Source organism: Marmota marmota, unplaced genomic scaffold, assembly GCF_001458135.2.
Source record: "Marmota marmota marmota unplaced genomic scaffold, marMar, whole genome shotgun sequence".
Taxonomy (NCBI): Eukaryota; Metazoa; Chordata; class Mammalia; order Rodentia; family Sciuridae; genus Marmota; species Marmota marmota.
Genome location: NW_025999999.1, coordinates 6,895,068 through 6,914,238, shown reverse-complemented (window position 1 = coordinate 6,914,238; position 19,171 = coordinate 6,895,068). Strand labels below are relative to the sequence as shown.

Here is a 19,171-nt window from a genome sequence, read left to right as displayed (position 1 = left end):
TGTTTGATTATCATGGTTTCTTTCTGAATCCAGAACTTTTGTGTGTACGTACATGCAGGTACCAATAGCAACTCAATGCTTTCTTTATTTCCATCCCTTATGGTCTTCATGGGATTTTTCTAAATTATCTAAATCTATTCATTCATTAATTTAGTGAAAGTTATAAAGTACTGTCCTTGATAATGGGAATATGAAATGAATACAATAACCTGCCCTCAAAGAACTCATAATCTAATGGGGGACAGAGATGAATATACACAACTAGTGTATCAATGATAGAACAGTATCTACTGCATAGTCTGGGTACAGGTGCTCTGACCAGTTTAAGGGAGAAAGGATAATCGGGAGACTTGTTTTATCTCAATTTGAGCTGGATTAGGAAGTACCAGGAAGACAAAAAGGAAACAGGGAAGGAGTAAGGGAGGATAGGTGTTTGGGGTAGGGTTTTTTCATATAGGGAGAACAGGATATGCAAAGACAAAGAGGCAGGAAATTTGGGTCAAATGCTGTGTTATTTTCAAGTGATTGGAATTCTCTTTCCATTTTGCCCACTGCACCATGGGGAACCACAAATTTTAAACTCTTGAAGAATTACATGAGAGGAAGGAATAATAGGATATAAACCAGATTCAAACTTTTACATTCTAAAAGCATTTGAGTGGGCTTGGTAGTATACTCAACTAGCATGCACAAGGCCCTAGGTTCAATCCCAGCACCATAATAGTAATAATAATAATAATAACAACAACAACAAAGTAAAAAAAGCATGTGAGCAACTTGCTCACAAGATAAAAAAGCAGTCAAAATCAGTGTAATAGTCAATAAGTAATTTACATCCATGAAATGAGTTGTATAACAGGGAAACAAACTTTCCTTACAAAACAAGCAGAAATATTTTTTGTCACATTCTGTAAACCTCTATGAGAGAGTTTCAACTGAGATAAACATAGGTCAAATGTTAACACGGGCACACAAAAGAACTGAGTCTTTCATTGTATAGAAATTGTGCTGTACTGAAATTATTCACATGCAATGGGTGGGTATCAATTAGAGATTGATAAGCACTTTTATTATAGAATAGTTTTCATTATACGATTTAAATGTTAGTTTGTATTCAATGTGATAATCTTTAGTCCCCTAAAATCTCAACCATAAAATTGTCATATATGTAAGTATATATGTATTGTGTGTATACATATATAGATATAGATGTATAGATATATAAAACATTGCTTAATTTTCCTAGTATTGGTCCATTTTAACATTTCACTTTGTAGACAGCAAGATTTAGTAGATTTCTAAGCTTTCTTAGGTAATAAAGTACAATATCTCTCCTGAATTCAGCCCCCAACAATTTCAACCAACAAGGGACCCTAACTAATTTAAAAATACCATATGATTCACTTAGCTCAAGATTTCCCTAAAATTACTAGCTTGACGCCTAAAATATTCTAAGATCATATAAATCTACTTATACATTTACCAGCAAAATTTTTTCTCCTCCTTTTCAATGACTAAAGAAAGATAAAGGATTTTAATTACTCAGCTATTTTAAAGTACTTTCTCTCTATTGCTCATTTAATATTATAAATTATAAGATCACCACTTGCTGAGGATAAGCAAATACATCCTCTGTTAATCAACATTCTGTTAATCACCCATATATTTTCCAGAATAAACCAAAGGAATGATAATATGCTCCAAGTAAATATTCCTCATAAAATCAATTTAAATAATAATAATTTTTAGCATCTTCTTAGTTCCTAGTTTAAAATGTGTGGTTTGAAATATCAATGATTAAACCATCTCAACATAAGTAGTTTCAACCTGAGTTACTAAGGATAATCAAAAAATTCAGCAATGACTCCATGTTAATTCTCTACTGCCATCTAAGAATTCTGACTTCTTAAAATGCTTCAAACTTATTAAAAGAATGCAACAATTCCTTAAGCATATTTGACAATATTAGCAAAAATTAGCATTCTTACATGAACAACCACTTTGAAGAAATATTTCTCTTTTAAAGTCAAAAATATACTTGCTTGGGCTCAGGATATAGCTCAGTTGGTAGAGTACCTGCCTCGCATGCACAAGGCCCTGGGTTCAATCCCCAGCACCACAGTAAAATTGCTTTATGGCCAGCAATTCCACACTTAGGTGTTTACCCAAGAGAAATATAAACATGTGGCAAAAAAGGAAAAAAAAAAAAAAAACTTCTACAAAATTGTTTATAGATTCAAAACAGGCAAAAAAAATTGGAAGCAATCCAAATGACTATCAATAAATGAATGAATAAACAACTTGTGGTATACTAAATACAATTAAATATACTCAGCAATGGAAAAGAATAAACTAATACATACACCATGAATAAATCTCAAAAACATCATACTGATCAAAAGAAAACAGACACAAAAGAATATATGTTATATGACTGCATTTACATGAAGTCCAAAACCATGCAAAACTAATTTTTGTGACAAACCAGAACAGTAATTGCATATAGGGGATGAGTAGTGACTGGAAAGGAGTTATATTAAGGATACTTTCTAAACATTCTATTTTTTTGAAGTTAGATTACCCAAATGTATACAATTTGTCAAAACTCACTCAGAATACACTTAAGATCTGTGTATTTCATTGTAAGTTTTACCTAAAACAAACAAAAAAAAAAACTGAATTAAAAAATAAAATCTAAACCAGAAAGATACACATTTACAAAGACTACCATAATTCCAGCAGTGGAAGTGCTAGATTCAAGTCCTGTTTCTGCTAATTAGTCAGAAAGCAATCAAGCACCAGTGTATGCTGAATGTGACATAAAACAAATTAGAATGAAACTAGTACATAAGCCAATTTCTTCCATTTTGGCTACATAAATTATAATAATGACCTTGTTGAAGATAAGCAAAGAAAAAATATTCATAGCACTGTTATCATCAAAAATTGAACCAAAGGTGGGCTTCCTTAAAAACCAGAATTGTGCAGTACATGATGAAAAAAAATATTTAAAAACATACTATTTTATGTAGAGATGAAAAAGTTTTTGCTGAGAGACTCCAAACCTACCCCTTCTATACATTTTTCTAACAACATAAAATTAATTAATCTGACAGCTATTGTTTTTTTAATATATTTTTAGTTACTAATGGACATAATAACTTTATTTATTTTCTTTTTTTTTTTCAATGTGGTGCTGAGGATCAAACTCAATGCCTCACAACTGCTAGGAAAGCACTCTACCACTGAGCCACAACCCCAGCCACCAGTGATTGTTTTAAGGACTTTATATAATCAACTTATTTAATCCTAATATCACCCCTATAAGATAAATACTATTATCTTAAGGAAACTGAGGTTCAGACAGGTCAAGTACTTGCACAAACGTTGTACCTAGAAAATAATAGAATGAGACTTAAGACCCAGGCAATTCAGCATCGGGGTTCATGCTCTTAATCACTATACCATGCACTGACCACAGAGGGCTTCTACTCTAAGATATTTCATAAGCATCTCTTTTCTGTATATAATATACAATTTCACTCTTCAATACAATTCAGGACCTATACACCAAATTTATTCCTGAATTTTCCAGCAAAACCTCTTAAGCCTACCTTTTATGAGGAATAATTAGAGAAAAATAAGTATATGTTAAATGTTGATTAATACCAGATTTAGAAAAAAACCTATCGTGATGATGCATTTACTCACAATTATTTCCTACTGAGTTTAAATTCAAGATTGCTTTAGGCCAAAACAAAAAATTTGAATTTTTCTGGATATCTTGATATTCATGTCAAAAGACTTAAACTTGTATGATTTTTAATTATACATGATTATCTTTACCATTTATCAAATATAGTTCAAATCATCAGTATTTATTGAGCCCTAACTATTAAAGAACACTCTATTGGATACTGTAGAGGTCAACAGCTAGAAGAAATCACTTCTGCTTACACATTTCTCAAATTGAGCTAGGACATACTAACTACCTAAGGCCTATTAAATTTCTATGTCCAAATTTAAGAGTGAGATGAGGCATGTAGGCAACATGTAGTAGTATCTCAATGTTATTTTTAATTTGCATTTCCATGACTAAAAATATTGTGTATCCTTTCATGTGCTTATTTGCTATTTGTCTATGTTCTCTGGTGTTCTATCTATTCAAATTTTTTGCTCACTGTTTTACTGGGTAGTTTATATAGGAGGACTGCATTAGATAATCAGAATACAAGTCTTCTGCAGTGGCACACACCTATAATCCCAGCGGCTAGGAAGGCTGAGACAGGAAGATTATGAGTTCAAAGGCAGCCTTAGCAAAGGTGAGGCACTAGACAACTCAATGAGACCCTGTCTCTAAATAAAAATACAAAACAGGGCTGAGGATGTGTGGCTCAGATATCGAGTGCCCCTGAGTTCAACCCCCAGTACCAAAAAAAAAAAAAGAATACAAGTCTTCTATCAGCTATATAATTTATAAATATTCTCTTCCAGTTTGGTTTTTTTGTTTGTTTTGGTACTGGGGACTGAATTCCAGGGGTGCTCTACCATTGAGTTATATCCCTAGCCTTTTTATTTTGAGACAGGATCTTGCTAAGGTGCTGAAGGTCTTGCTAAATTGCTGAGGCTGGCCTCGAACTTGTGATCCTACTTTCATCAGCTTCCTGAATTGCTGGGATTACAGGTATAGGCCACCATGCTCCACTTACATGTTCATTTTTTTTTTTTTTAAGAGAGAGTGAGAGAGGAAGAGAGAGAGAAAGAGAGAGAGAGGATTTTAATATTTATTTTTTAGTTATCGGCAGACACAACATCTTTGTATGTGGTGCTGAGAATCGAACCCGGGCCGCATGCATGCCAGGCGAGTGCGCTACCGCTTGAGCCACATCCCCAGCCCTACATGTTCATTTTTAAAACTGTATCTTTTGAGGTGAAGAAGTTTTAAACAGTGATTAAATACAATTTGTCAGTACTTCTATTATGGTTCATAGATTGTTTTGTGTGTGTGTGTTTGTTTTGTGTGTGTGCGCACTCACCTACTTATCTAAAAAATCTTTGCCTAGCCCAAAGACACAAATAATTTCTTCTCCTAAATTTTCTATTAATTTTATCATTTTTTAAAAAGTAACTTCTTTTAGGCAAGCGCTCTACCACTAAGCCACAACCCCAATCCTAGTTTTATAATTTTGGTTCATATTTAGACCCATTATCCATTTCAAGTTAATTTTTGTATATGGTACAATTTAGCAGTCAAGATTCATTATTTTGCATATGGATATCCAATTTTTTCAGCATGATTTTTGAAAAAACTAAGACCAATGGATTTTAATACAATAACAGAAGTAGTTCAGTGATATGGGTTCAGATCCCACACTGCAACTAATCTTTAATAAATTATAATTGCCTGAAAAGTATATTAAAATATTTCTACCTTTTTAAACTGTTGTTTGTGAGAGGCCAGCTACTCTTTATATATTATTTCAGACAAAACATGAAAGACTGAAGGTAGAAGCAGAAACGAGAATCTACTTGTGTTTTATTATCCAAACATTCGATTTGTAAAAATGTAATACAATGCTAGTCTTAATTTTCTGAAAATAGTTGTTTCACAACTATTTATATTAATTTTGTATAGGTTTATTATTATATTTTAAAATGAATGATTATATAACACTGAAATTTCTTAGCTCTGATTTCAAATATAATAAATATCAATTGATACAATGTATATAAACAATAGCACTTTGAGGTCCTCAATAATTTTCTTAAGAGCGCAAAGGGGTCCATACGTGGCAAAACACACCTGTAATCCCAGTGACTCAGGAGACTGAGGCAGGAAGATATAAGATCACAAGTTCAAGCCAGTCTCAGCATGCTTGTTGAGCATGTGTGGGGTCCTAGGTTCAACTCCCAGTACCACAAAACAAAAACAGAAAACAAACAACAACAACAACAAAACCTGATTTAAAACTAAACTAAACTAAACTAATGTTGTGTATTACTATGAAATGCAAAACACAAATTTAAAAAACCTAAGGTAGACTGATAACACTTCTGCCAAGGAAAACCATCATTCCCAGTACCTAAATCCATAAGCAATGAGCACCAAGCTCTTTCACAACTTCTGTCGTCTTCTTCTATATTTCCTTGTACATTATGGAACTGGCCTACTGACTTCTAAGAAAGGCTGGGGGAAACTATAATCTTGTCAATCCGTGCAAACACAACTGGACTGTCTCAAGGTGAATAATGTACCCAAGGGTCTGAAAGGCCTTTTCACTTGAAACTAGGAACATTAATCAAGATATAAATAAAACATAGTATGTATGTATATGTATGTGTATATACACACACACAAACACACACACACACCGTATTAACCAAAAGATACTCTACATACGATACTGCATATTTTTTAGTAATCATAAAAATATAAGGTGTTTAGACAAATGATTATAATTAATTACATTAACTGGCTTTATGTAGGTTCAGAGCAAACATTACATGCTAAATTGCTATATATATTCAGATTACTTTAAAATTTACTAGTACACTTCTTCTATATCTAAAAACCTACAGTCATTTGTACTATGTCCATTTTGATAAATCAAACGTGATAGTGATAAGAATGTCTTAAGACTTCATCAGTCTAGATCTACATTAAAAGTGAATCATTAAAGAAATATTGAGTGATGTCAAATACAGATACCATGAAGGAAAAAAGGTGAATATAAGTAAAGCATGGGAAAGAACGACAGACATACTAGTGAACTAGAAACACACACATACTAATACCCGCAAATAACCCACAGAGACAGAGAAAGTACCTGGAAAGCTGTGAGTGCGCCAGTCCCTGGGTTATACAGGCATCGCAGCGAAGGCATGCTGTCCGCCAGGCTGGAGCAGCCCAGCCACAGAGACCTGGGCATAGAGCACTGCAGAGAGAGGACAACTATGAGATGGGACAGTATGAAACAGGATGGCACAGATTACAGGAATTTTCAAGGCTAGCCTGAAAGCAATAATCCAGTTGCAGCTGGCCTTTATGATAGAAACACTTTCAAGAAACATACTACTTACAGATTCTAACCCCAGAGAAAAACTCAAAAGGGGCACTAGTAGCCAAAAAGCAAGGGGAACAAAGAAGTTATAGGTTAAAAATACACACACACACACACACACACACCCCAGTAAGTTTTTGTCCCTATTCTTCTATTTATTAATTTAAAGGAAAACTACTTCTTAATCCAACTGATCAATTTTTTTCTTTATACATCTCATCTCCCATAAATTCACAAGGTGAAATATTGTGCAGACTAAGCAGAAAGAATACCTCCTAAGAATATCACATTAGGAAATTAGAAAATTAAATACCACAGGAAAGTTAAGAGTGTTTCTAGAAGAAAAAGAAAATATTATATCCCTACGACTTTGATAACAACTAATTCTGCAGAGTTTGCATAAGTTTTATGTATCTTGTTATTCTGTTATTCATTAACCAAAACACAGTTACCATAGCAGCTGTCTCTTCAGCTTTCCAGATGGATTAAAGGGGGATGAGGCAAGAAACACCCAAAAAGAAGGGATAACAACAACAAAGAAAGAGAGGAGACTAAGACAAAGAGAGACCAGAATGTTCTTGGTCTTAAAACCATCCAAACAAAAAGTTTATATGTAAAATACATGTGTATTCAGTAGCAAACAAAGGTAGAAATTACAATTTCTAGTAATCCTAAGGAAACAAAATTAATATTATTGCAGTATTACTGAGTTTTATAAGACACTATATCTTGTGGAACAGTTTTTATATTTTTCAAGTTTCTCTGAAAGTATTCCAGGCTAAAGTTCTGTCCATCAGCTTGAATGCTATATAGTCTAATAAAAACTAAAATACTAAATAGCTAAACACACCCAATGTATATATATTTTCGAATATAGCAATATACACATAACATTAGACTTTAGAGATTTTGAAATAGTTATTATCATGATGGCCTTTTATCTTCTGTAACCCCTCTAGTAGGAATGAATATAGGAAGCAAAATACAACATTCATGGTTCACACAGACTATAATTAAATATGGATAATAGACTGAAAAGGACTTCAGAAGATATTCTAATCTAGACCTCTGCCCTCAGATGATTATCCTCATTTTACAATTAAGGCAATCAATGCACAAGAGAAAATAAGTATTTATCCATGTTCATGAATTTAAAAAGTAGAGAACAAGGGACCTACTGTTTTCTAGTGCAGAACTCTTCCTCCTGTCTTGTTCATTCGTAAGTCATAAAGTAAGTAGACACGTCAGACTTTGAAAGAAAGGTATCAGACAGAGAGAGAGAGAGAAAAAAAAAGGTATCTGCTAAAGTCATCACTGGATTAGAAAACTAAACAAAAAACAATGAAATCACCTTGAACTGTTATAGTAATGAATATTGTTCACCATTTCCAATGTTCCTTCATCTCAAACTATAATCCATTTTTAAAACATAGCTAAAGAGAACAGTTGTCTTCATTTTATCATGTTACTCTCATCAGTAAATTGTAATGGGGATTGGGGTTGTGGCTCAGTGATGGAGTACTTGCCTAGCACATGTGAGGCACTGGGTTTGAGCCTTAGCACCACATAAAAATAAATAAATAAAGGTATTGTGTCCATCCACAACATTTAAAGAAACTAAAAATAATAAATTGTAATGGTTCCCTATATTTACTATATGAAATTCTAAAGCACACTATCCATCTGACCTTTCCCCACTGCCTACATCAACTCTCCTTCCCTGTCCTTCCTGATACTCTAGCTAGTTAACTACCGTGAAATCTGGTCAAATGCTCATCTCAGCCCTAATACCTTTAAACTTGTAATTTCCTTCTCCCTCTTACCCTGACAATCCATATTTGTCTCCTTAGAACAGCTTATAATAATTTCAGTATAAGTCAGTAGTTCTTAGTAAGAGATTGTTATATTGGAAGGAGAAGGCAGTAGGGTGAAAGGAATAGAGGAAAAAGGATTTTAAAAGCTTCTATACCCTTGAGAATTACTAGACTAGAAGTATCAAGAATGTTTTGCCTGATGTTAAAATTTTCTTAAGAGTAATATTTTGATCATTTATTCAACAAGTAGTCACTGAATGCCCTTCCTTGTGGTTAAGTACTGCAGGCACCAGAAACAGAACAATGTGGACAAAACAATACCCACAAAATTCCTGTCTTCAAGGAATTTATATTCTTATAACATTCTCTCAATTTTAAATTCATCCATATTAAAAATCCGTAATATAAAACTCACTGTTATGAGTTATTACTAGTTGTTATGCTATTACTAAGGAGATACATGGTATATTATTAAACAGCTAGTTAAAGTTCTGCATATGATGGGTAGAAAAAAGTCTCACACTTGTTCTGAAGGAGTGACTGAATCCGAGAGAAACAGTAGAGGTAGAAGACATAGGAGGAAATAAAAAGGGTTTAGGAAACTACAGAAGAAGAAAACAGAATAAGCTGTGGAAGACAGTTTGTCACTTCTCCCCCTTCCTTTCAGAGGAGGTCCATGGCTCAACTTTAGCCAAACTGAAACCACCTGCATGACATATAGCACAGTCAGATTTAAAGGCCAACCTAAAGCCCTTCATCCATAGACTAGAGGCTCTTTTTATTAAAATGTGTATACTTTTTTGTAATTGTGAGTGTTCCTTTGTAAGTTTTTAAGGTATTCCTCATATGAATGATTTGTCTCCTCCACTTTCAAGAATCTGTGTTAATTTTGCTGTATGTATTTGATGAATTATTACCTCAGTTTCCTTACTCTTACTCATTCTAATGCTCTTCCTCATTCATTCACCCCATCCTCCATCAAAACTCCCCTAACAATTAAGAATTTGAAAGAGTTCACTCTATCCCCTTAAACTAAAACTCTAAAATAAAATTATGATCAGTAATGAGCCACACATACCCAGAGAAGCCACTAGCTATACTGGTGTTATTTCCAAAATAGCATTAACTTGCAAACACCACACAGAGGATATATTCCCAATTATTACAAGATAATTTTGGTATAGGTATGAAAACTGCACTTGAATATAGTCAGATCTGTACACTGCTGTTAAGCTTTTATATATTATAGCTCAATTTAAAAACTAATTTTCAAATTGGTTTGTATTGTAACAATTAATCTTACCCATACTGGTAAATGCCACTTAAGATCTTTAAGGAAAAACATATAATTACAAAATAAATGGAGTAGACTGTAACTTTTACTCCTTTCCCTTATCTTCAAATTTAGGAGGGAGCACAGTCTAAATGAAGAGGGTAACAACAACAAAAAAATCAGTTTATAATAAAGGTGGAACACTTTCCGTCCCTCAACACTTACAAATAATGCCTCTTAAGTTTTACCTTTAAAATATCTGAAAAGTATGTCATTCTCTACCTTTGTTTTTCCTTGAAAATTATATTGAAATTCCTAAGATTGATTCTTTTTTGGGGGAAGGGGGCCTGCTATGCTGAGGATTAAACCTTGTACCTCACACAAACTGGGCAAAAGCTACATCCTCAGCTCTAAAAAATTTTTAAGAAAAAATTTAAAAACTGGTTTCAAACTATGCTATGGGCTGGAGATTTAGCTCAATGGTAGAGCAAGTTTGAGTTCCACTCCCAGAACTTCAAGAAAATAAAAAACAAGCCTGAAGCAGTTGGCATTTGCTTGCAATTTGCAATCCCAGCTATGCTGGTAGCTGAGAGGCCAGACTTAGCAACTTAGTGAGACCCTGTCTCAAAGTAAGAATTTAAAAAAAAAAATGGGGATGTAGCTTAGTGGTAGTAGAGTGCCCTTGGGTTTAATCCTCAGTTATCACCAAACCAAACCAAAACAAAACAAAAAGGCAAGCACAGCAGGTTTCTGCTACCTGAAAGAATCTGAAAAAGATTGAAATGTTGCAACAAAGGGCCTCCAGTGTTTCAGGAACAATATAATATCCAGTACCCATATCAGATTCAATGGCACAAATTCATTTACACCTCCACTCCTCCCCCACTCTTGGCTGCCTGGAGTAATGTCACAGATCCTCTTCACTGATTGAGGGCCCTGCAGGCAAAGGGCTGGCCTGAGCATTTACCACATGAAAGCTGAATGACAAAATCTCCTAAACTCAAGTCCCTGTTGGTCAACTTCTAGGAGTAATAGAAGCTATAATAATCAACAATAAAAAGATTGCTGCATTGAGAGTTTACGTATCCTTAAGCCATGAAACAGAATTCCCTTTTCATTACTACATCAACTAAAAAATTCAGGCCAAGAGAATGACAGAATTCCATAGCCCCTGCAATGCATTCAGACTCTACCTATACAAACAAACTCAACAACTGCCTTTTAAGAATCCTTATTTAGTTTATTCCAAATATGAAAGTCCCACCTGTTATATAGGATGATTACATCTACCTAGCTTATTGTACAAAGTTGTGATGAAATCAAAATAAGAACTCTGGATGATTTGAAGTTGAGGCTCACAGGTATAGCTCAGCTGGGATTTGAAGCCAGATCTCCCATGCTTACTCTTTCTATCCTGCGTGTTATCTTTGTGAGTCCCCACTCAGAATCTGGTCCTTAAAAGTAGAGATGGGCCAGGCGTGGTGGTGCATGCCCATAATCCCAGTGGCTCAGGAGGCTGAGGCAGGAGGATCACAGGTTTGAAGCCAGCCTCAGCAACTTAACAAGGCTGTAAGCAACCTAGCAAGAACCTGTCTCAAAATACTAAAAAAGGGCTGCGATTGTGGATCAGCGGTTAAACACCCTTGGATTCAATCCCTGGTACAAAAAAAAATTAAAAATGCAGAGATGGTTTCTGTCACCTGTAGCACCTGTAGTATTCCCCCACACCCAGCATGGTTGGGGATACCTAGAGTTAGAATTTGATAAATACTTTCCAATTGTTGTAACTTTAATTACAGTTTAAATTTTGCTTCTTTCCCTTCTTCCCTGTCTCTAGCCCAACCATAGCATAGACACTGGGCTCCAGGAGTCTTTCAGCTCCTGGGATTTGTTCTGCTCTGGTGTTATCTATGTTCTAGGAACCACATTCTCATCAGGGCAATAATGTCCTCAAGAAAACACGAATTACTTCTTGAAGGATGAGAAAAAACTTATTCCTTTAGTATATAACGACGTACATTTAGGACATAAGAATAACAGCATGGTGTATCTGTAAAATTAAGATTTGGGGAGGTTGTAAGGAAAAAAAACGAGAGTGGACAGGAGGCTAAAACAGGAGGATCACAAATTCAAGGCCAACCTCATCAACCTAGTAAAACCCTCAGCAACCTAGCAAGACTCTCTCACAAAATTTCTTTTAAACAAAAATTTTTAAAGGGCTGGGGATGCAGCTCAATAAAAACTGGGTCCAAAGCCCAGTTTAAAAAAAAAAAAAACTTCTATTTAACATAGTGCCTGAAACACTAGCCAGAGCAATTAGACAACAAAAGAAATTAAAGGGATACCAATAGGAAAAGAAGAACTCAAATTAGCACTATTTGCTGATGATATGATTATATACCTAGAAGACCCAAAAAATTCCACCAGAAAACTTGTAGAACTAGTAAATGGGCCAGGGAACTAAACAGACACTTCTCAGAAAAGGATATATAATCAATCAACGAGTATATAAAAAAATGTTCAACATCTCTAGCAATTAGACAAATGCAAATCAAAACTGTTTCCTTAACAATGAATTCAGCAAAGTAACAGGATACCAACAAAGGCATTTCTGTGTATCAGTGACAAATTCTCTGAAAGGGAAATGAGGAAAACTACCCCATTTACAATAGCCTCAAAAAAAAACAAAAACAAAAAAACTTGGGAATCAATCTAACAAAAAAAGTGAAAGACCTCTACAACGAAAACTATAGAAAGCTAAAGAAAGAAATTAAAGAAGACCTTAGAAGATGGAAAGATCCTCCTTGTTCTTGGATAGGCAGAATTAATATGGCCAAAATGACTATACCACCAAAAGCATTATACAGATTTAATGCAATTTCAATCAAAATCCCAATGACATTCCTCATAGAAAAAGAAAAGGCAGTCATGAAATTCATCTGGAAAAATAAGAGACCCAGAATAGCTAAAGCAATCCTTAGCAAGAAGAGTGAAGCAGGTGGCATCAGTATACAACCTTAAACTATACTACAGAGCAATAGTAACAAAAACAGCAGGGTATTGGCACCAAAATACACTAGTAGACCATTGGTACAGAATAGAGGACACACAGACTAACCCACATAATTACAGATATCTTATATTAGACAAAGGCACCAAAAACATACATTGGAGAAAAGATAGCCTCTTCAACAAATGGTGCTGGGAAAACTGGAAATCCATATGCAACAAAATGAAATTAAACCCCTATCTCTCACCATGCACAAAACTCAACTCAAAGTGGATCAAGGATCTAGGAATTAAACCAGAGACTCTGTGTCTAATAGAAGAAAAAGCAGGCCCAAATCTCCATTATATCGGATTAGACCCCTACTACTTCCTTAACAAGACTCCTATAGTGCAAGAATTAAAATCAAGAATTAATAAATGGAATGGATTCAAACTAAAAAGCTTCTTCTCGGCAAAAGAAACAATCAGTGAGGTGAATAGGGAGCCTACAGCTTGGGAGCAAATTTTTACCATTTGCACAACAGATAGAGCACTAATCTCTAGGGTATATAAAGAACTCAAAAAGCTAAACTCAAAATTAAAAAAAAAAAAACCAGATAACACAATCAATAAATGGGCCAGGGAACTGAACAGACACTTCTTAGAAAAGGATATACATCAATCAACGAATTTTTAAAAAAATGTTCAACATCTCTAGCAATTAGACAAATGCAAATCAAAACTGCTCTAAGATTTCATCTCATTCCAGTCAGAATGGCAGCTATTAAGAATACAAACAAAAAAAAAACAAAACAACAACAACAAAGAATACAAACAACAATAAGTGTTGGCGAGGATGTGGGGAAAAAGCCACACTCATACATTGCTGGTGGGACTGCAAAATGGTGCAGCCAATATGGAAAGCAGTATGAAGATTGCTTGAAAAACTGGGGATGGAACCACCTTTTGATCCAGCTGTACCCAAAGGACTTAAAAACAACATACCACATCAATGTTTATTGCAGCACAATTCACAATAGTTAAACTGTGGAAGCAACCTAGATGCCCTTCAACAGGATAAATGGATAAAGAAACCGTGGTATATGTATATACAATAGAATATAACTCAGCAATAAAAGAGAATAAAATCATGGCATTTGCAGGTAAATGGATGGAGTTAGAGAATATCATGCTAAGTAAAGTTAGCCAATCCCCAAAAACCAAATGCCAAATGTTTTCTCTGATATAAGGAGGTTGGATTCATAGTGGGGTTGGGAGGGGGAGCATGGGAAGATTATACAAACTCTAGATAGGGCAAAGGGAGGGAGTGGGAAGGAGGTGGCAAAGGGGTGAAAAAAAGATGGTGGAATGACATGGACATCACTACCTTAAGTACTTGTATGAGGAAGACATGAATGGTGTGAATATACTTTGTATACAAGCAGAGATATAAAAATTGTGCTCTATATATGTAATATGAATTATAATGCATTCTGCTGTCATATATAACAAATTAGAATAAGAAATTTTAAAAAAAATAAAACTGGGCGCAGTGGTGCATGCCAGTAATCCCAGCAGCTCAGGAGGCAGGAGGATAGCGAGTTCAAAGCCAGCCTCAGCAACAGCAAGGCACTAAGCAACTTAGTGAGACCCTGTCTCAAAATAAAATGCAAAATAGGGCTGGATATTGCTTAGTGGACAACTGCCCCTGAGTTCAATCCCCAGTAACTCCCCCCTTAAAAAAAAAGTAAAGTGGAATCATTATCAAGAACAGGCTTCTATAAATGTCACTTGCATTTCCACAAGGTTCTGAGAAGCCATTATGAACTACAGACCATAAGAACAATATTTATCCACCAATCAAATATTTATTTTTCATGACCAGAGTGGACATGAATTCTTTTTTTATTTTTATTTATTTATTTTTTTAGTTGTCAATGGACCTTTATTTTATTTGTTTATGCGGATGCTGAGAATAGAACCCAAGGCCTGACACATGCTAGGCAAGTGCTCTACCATTGAGTCACAACCCCAGTTCTGGACATAAATTCTTGTAATCAATGTGGATTACAAGAACTAAATTTTATCAGACAAAAACTGTTTGCCAGACATTGTGTTATATCTTTTAAGTACATTATTTCATTTAATCATTGCAAGCTTGTCAAAGAGTTGTTAACACTATCACTTTAAAATGAGAGTGGCGCGTATGGCGCATGCCTGTCATTCTAGTGACTTGGGAGTCTGAGAGAGGAGGTTCCCAGCTTCAAGGCCAGCCTCAGCGACTTAAGGAGACCCTCAGCGATTCAGTGAGAACTTGTGTCAAAAAAAACTTGAGGTGCTTGGGTTATAGCTTAGTGGTAGAATGCTAGCCTAGCACTGGGTTCAATCCTCAGCATCACATGAAAATATATAAATAAAATAAAGGTGTTCTGTATATCTACAACTAAAAAAAACAAAAATTAAAATTAAAAGTGAGGACTAGAAACACAGCTTAGTGGTAAAGCACACCTTTGTTCAATCCCCAGGCAAAAAAAAAAATAAAACAAAAGGAGAGTAGATAAGTTCAGAGAACTTGACTAAATGGCAATGACATACAAAAGGCCCCAGTGTGCTTGTCTCCAAAATCCATAGACTCACTATTACAAAACAGACATGCTCTCATGTAGTTTATTCTTTTTATCCTTTCTTTTTCTTTTCCTTTTTCTTTTTTTTGATGGTTCTGGGAATCGAATCTCCATCTCAATTTACACTCCATTATTTTGGGGAAAAATTAACATAAATGGTTACTACAAGGAAAAACATAGTAATACACTATATTGTGTTAGACAATAGGTGTTATATTTTCTAATATCTAGAAAGGTTCAGACACAGGTTTTAAGTTTATTGTAACACTTGCTACTGTATGAAAGTTAATTATATATTGCCTCCTCTACAGACTGTATTCCTTAGAGATAGGATTCACAACATTTTTTCGTCTCCAGTGTCTGTTCATAGTACATGTTCAGTAAGTGTGCTTAATGGTGAGAGATCAATGAGAACTACATATCAAAGAGAAGGAAGCATTGTTTGCTTGGGGAATAGTCGTAGTACTGATAATAATACTCATTTGCTACTTGAGGGAGACTGCTCTAACTAGACTGGACGGAATGTGCTGGATAATGTTCTTTCACAGTTCATTATCTTATTCACCCTGTATAACAATCTAATAAGGAAAAAAAAAAGATACAAGAGGTTAAATGAATTACTAAAAGTTGATGGGTACTAGCAAGTAGCAATGATCAAACTAAAAACTATTCTGATTATCTAGGAAAGTGTTACATAGAAATGGCACTTTACATGGAATTACTTCATTTATTAAGAAATGGGGAGCCAAAGACAGTTTGGGAATGCTAGACTTACTACAGGAACTAAGGAAAGAAAGTACATTCAAGAAGCTATAGAGGTCCCTCTCCTGTGAAACACCTTTGGCTGGGAATCTGCGTTTTTCTCATCTCCTCCTGTTTGAACATGGTGCAAACTCAAAGCAGACAGTATCCCAAGCACCTACAGAAAAGTGGTGGCTTCTCAAGAAAGGTCCTTGGTCCCTCCACCTCAGCCACTAATTGTACATGGCTTTCATCAAGGAAGGTTGAAAATACGTATGCAGGAGGAAATCCAGTTTGTGATGTCCAACCCCCAAGCGGCAAAAAGGAATTGGAGAATTCTTCAGGCTGTCCCCTAAAGATTTTGAAAAAAAGAATCAGATTCCTGAAGAGGCAGGAAGCAGTAGCTTAGGAAAAGCAAAGAGAAAAAATTTTGTATGTCCTTTGCAACCTGATCACACAGATGATGAAAAATAATAGAACTTATCCATCTTTGAATAATGTCTCCTGTTTACTCTGGTACTCTAGGGTGTAGATTTGCGTAGATACGTTTGTTCAATAAGCTTTGTTGAATAGGCATTTAACTTAAAAAAATGAGGCGAAAGTATATTTAAAAGCAAGTTATGAAATGGGAGAATTTGTAAAATTATGGTTACTTAGGTTAATATTCAATTTAATGCAGTATGTTGGTTCTTTTACCTGTTATAAAGCTTCTTGTTCTTACTAACATTAAATCACTGCATGATGTTCCAATTACTAATGTCCGATATTTGAGATTTGCTTACATACCGTACTGATGCCATTTATATTGACATTTGGGCACTGAAATGATGCTGTTGTTATTCCCTTTATTTGCTTTAAAAAGCAGAGTTAGAGTTTTACACATTAAAAAAACTCAGTATTGGTGCTGGGGATGTGGCTCAAGCAGTAGCGCACTTGCCTGGCATGCACAGGGTGCTGGGTTCGATCCTCAGCACCACATAAAAAAATAAAATAAATATGCTGTGTCCACTGAAAACTAAAAAATAAATATTTAAAAAATCCTCTTTTTAAAAAAAATTCAGTATTAATTAAACTTAATTTCTGTCATTTTTCAGAAAGGAGCCAAAATTGTCATACTGAATAAATTTGGATGGATATGGAAAAAGTTAAGGACAATTTAACCTTGAGGGTTTAAACAACTGATAATCAAAGTTCCTAAAACAACAAAAAGACAAAATACTAGCATAGAATGAGGAAAAAAGATTGCATAAGCCACATTAATAGGGAGGAATTTTTCTTGGATAATTAATTCAGTATCATAAAATATCCTTTGCACCTATATTTTTAAAGTTGGAAATTAGTAAAACATGACTGGCAAATCATGCTATAGCGCCCACAGCTGAGTCTAAAATCTTCAGAGCGTTCACCACATTTCTCAAGATAACCAGTGGTATAACTGAAGAGGTGGGTATAATACTACTTGTTAACTGATGTTCTTGCTTTCCTAGCACACTGCTTGCTGATAAGCTGTCAATTTTCAAAATTAACCATATTTTAAAAGGCATGTTTTTCTGAAATTTGAAATAAAAGAGTACTTATTTTCACAATTAAAAAAAAGCTGCTGTAATCATCAACATGGAGATGACAAACACACATCTAAAAAAAGGATCAATAGGATTAAGTGGCAGATTATAAGGAAAGAAGGAAAATGAGCCAGAAATAACTCCAAAATGTCAAACCTGAAAGACTAGAAGAATAGCAGTGGCACAAACAGAGAGAGACACTGGCAAACTAGCTTTTTTGGCGGGGAGAGGCAGGGATGGGAATAAGTGAGTAAAATTAATGGCATGAAAGCTTGGGTACATGATTGTCATGTAGGCTGGGCCCTGAAGCACCGGCATGTAATACCAGCTACTTAGGAGGCAGAAGCCAGAGGATCACAAATTCAAGGCCAGAGTGGGCATCTGAGACAGACCCTGTTTCAAAATTAAAAATAGAAAGGGCTGGGGGTATAATTCAGTGGTAGAGAATCACTGGGTTCAATCTCCAGTACCACAAAAAGGAAAGAAAAGACCAAACAAGTTCTGCAATGTAGCTGGGTACAGTAGCTAATGTATCACTACAAGCATGTGCTTGTACTCCCAACTATTCAAGATGCTATGGTAGGATGATGGTGAGAGGCCAGCCTGAGCAATTTAGTAAGATAGCTGTCTCTTATTAAAAAAAATAAAAGAAACCTGTAATGCTTACATAAATATGGAAATAAGTGATGTCTGTATAAGTTTTTAACATATTAGGTTAAAAGCATTTTTTATAACAATCTAGTCTTTTTAAAAAAATTTTTTTAGTTGTAGGTGGACACAATACTTTATTTATTTATTTATTTATTTTTTATATGGGCTGAGGATCAAATCCAGTGCCATATACATGCTAGGCAAGTGCTCTACTCCTGAGCTACAAACCCAGCCCAAAAAACTAGTATTTTTAAAAATAAAATTTGAGGTGCTTGAGTTGTAGTTCAGTGGTAGAGTGCTTGACTAGAACATTTGAGGCACTGGGTTCGATCTCAGCACCATATAAAAATAAATAAAATATCAGCATTGAAAGAGAATAGAATAATGGCATTTGCAGGTAAATGGATGGAGCTGGAGAATATCATGGTAAGCAAAGTAAGTAAATCCCCCAAAACCA

The 19,171-nt window shown here is 34.8% G+C and overlaps 1 protein-coding gene and 1 pseudogene across 8 annotated transcripts in view; one reads left to right on the top strand and one right to left on the bottom strand.

Annotated features, from left to right (window-relative positions):
- Btrc (beta-transducin repeat containing E3 ubiquitin protein ligase) overlaps positions 1–19,171 on the bottom strand; it is a 193,417-nt gene that overhangs the window by 115,348 nt on the left and 58,898 nt on the right. For 4 of the 8 annotated variants that reach the window (XM_015494682.2, XM_048807190.1, XM_048807189.1 and 1 more), the window contains exon 2: positions 6,828–6,935. The exons of 3 other annotated variants lie outside the window; for them this stretch is intronic. In XM_015494682.2, the coding sequence (XP_015350168.1) occupies positions 6,828–6,935 (108 nt within the window). Of the gene's footprint in view, positions 1–6,827; positions 6,936–8,239; positions 8,261–19,171 lie in introns of those variants that run through there. One more of the 8 variants, XM_048807188.1, reaches the window with a different exon arrangement.
- On the top strand, positions 16,134–17,384 carry LOC107149918 (annotated as a pseudogene).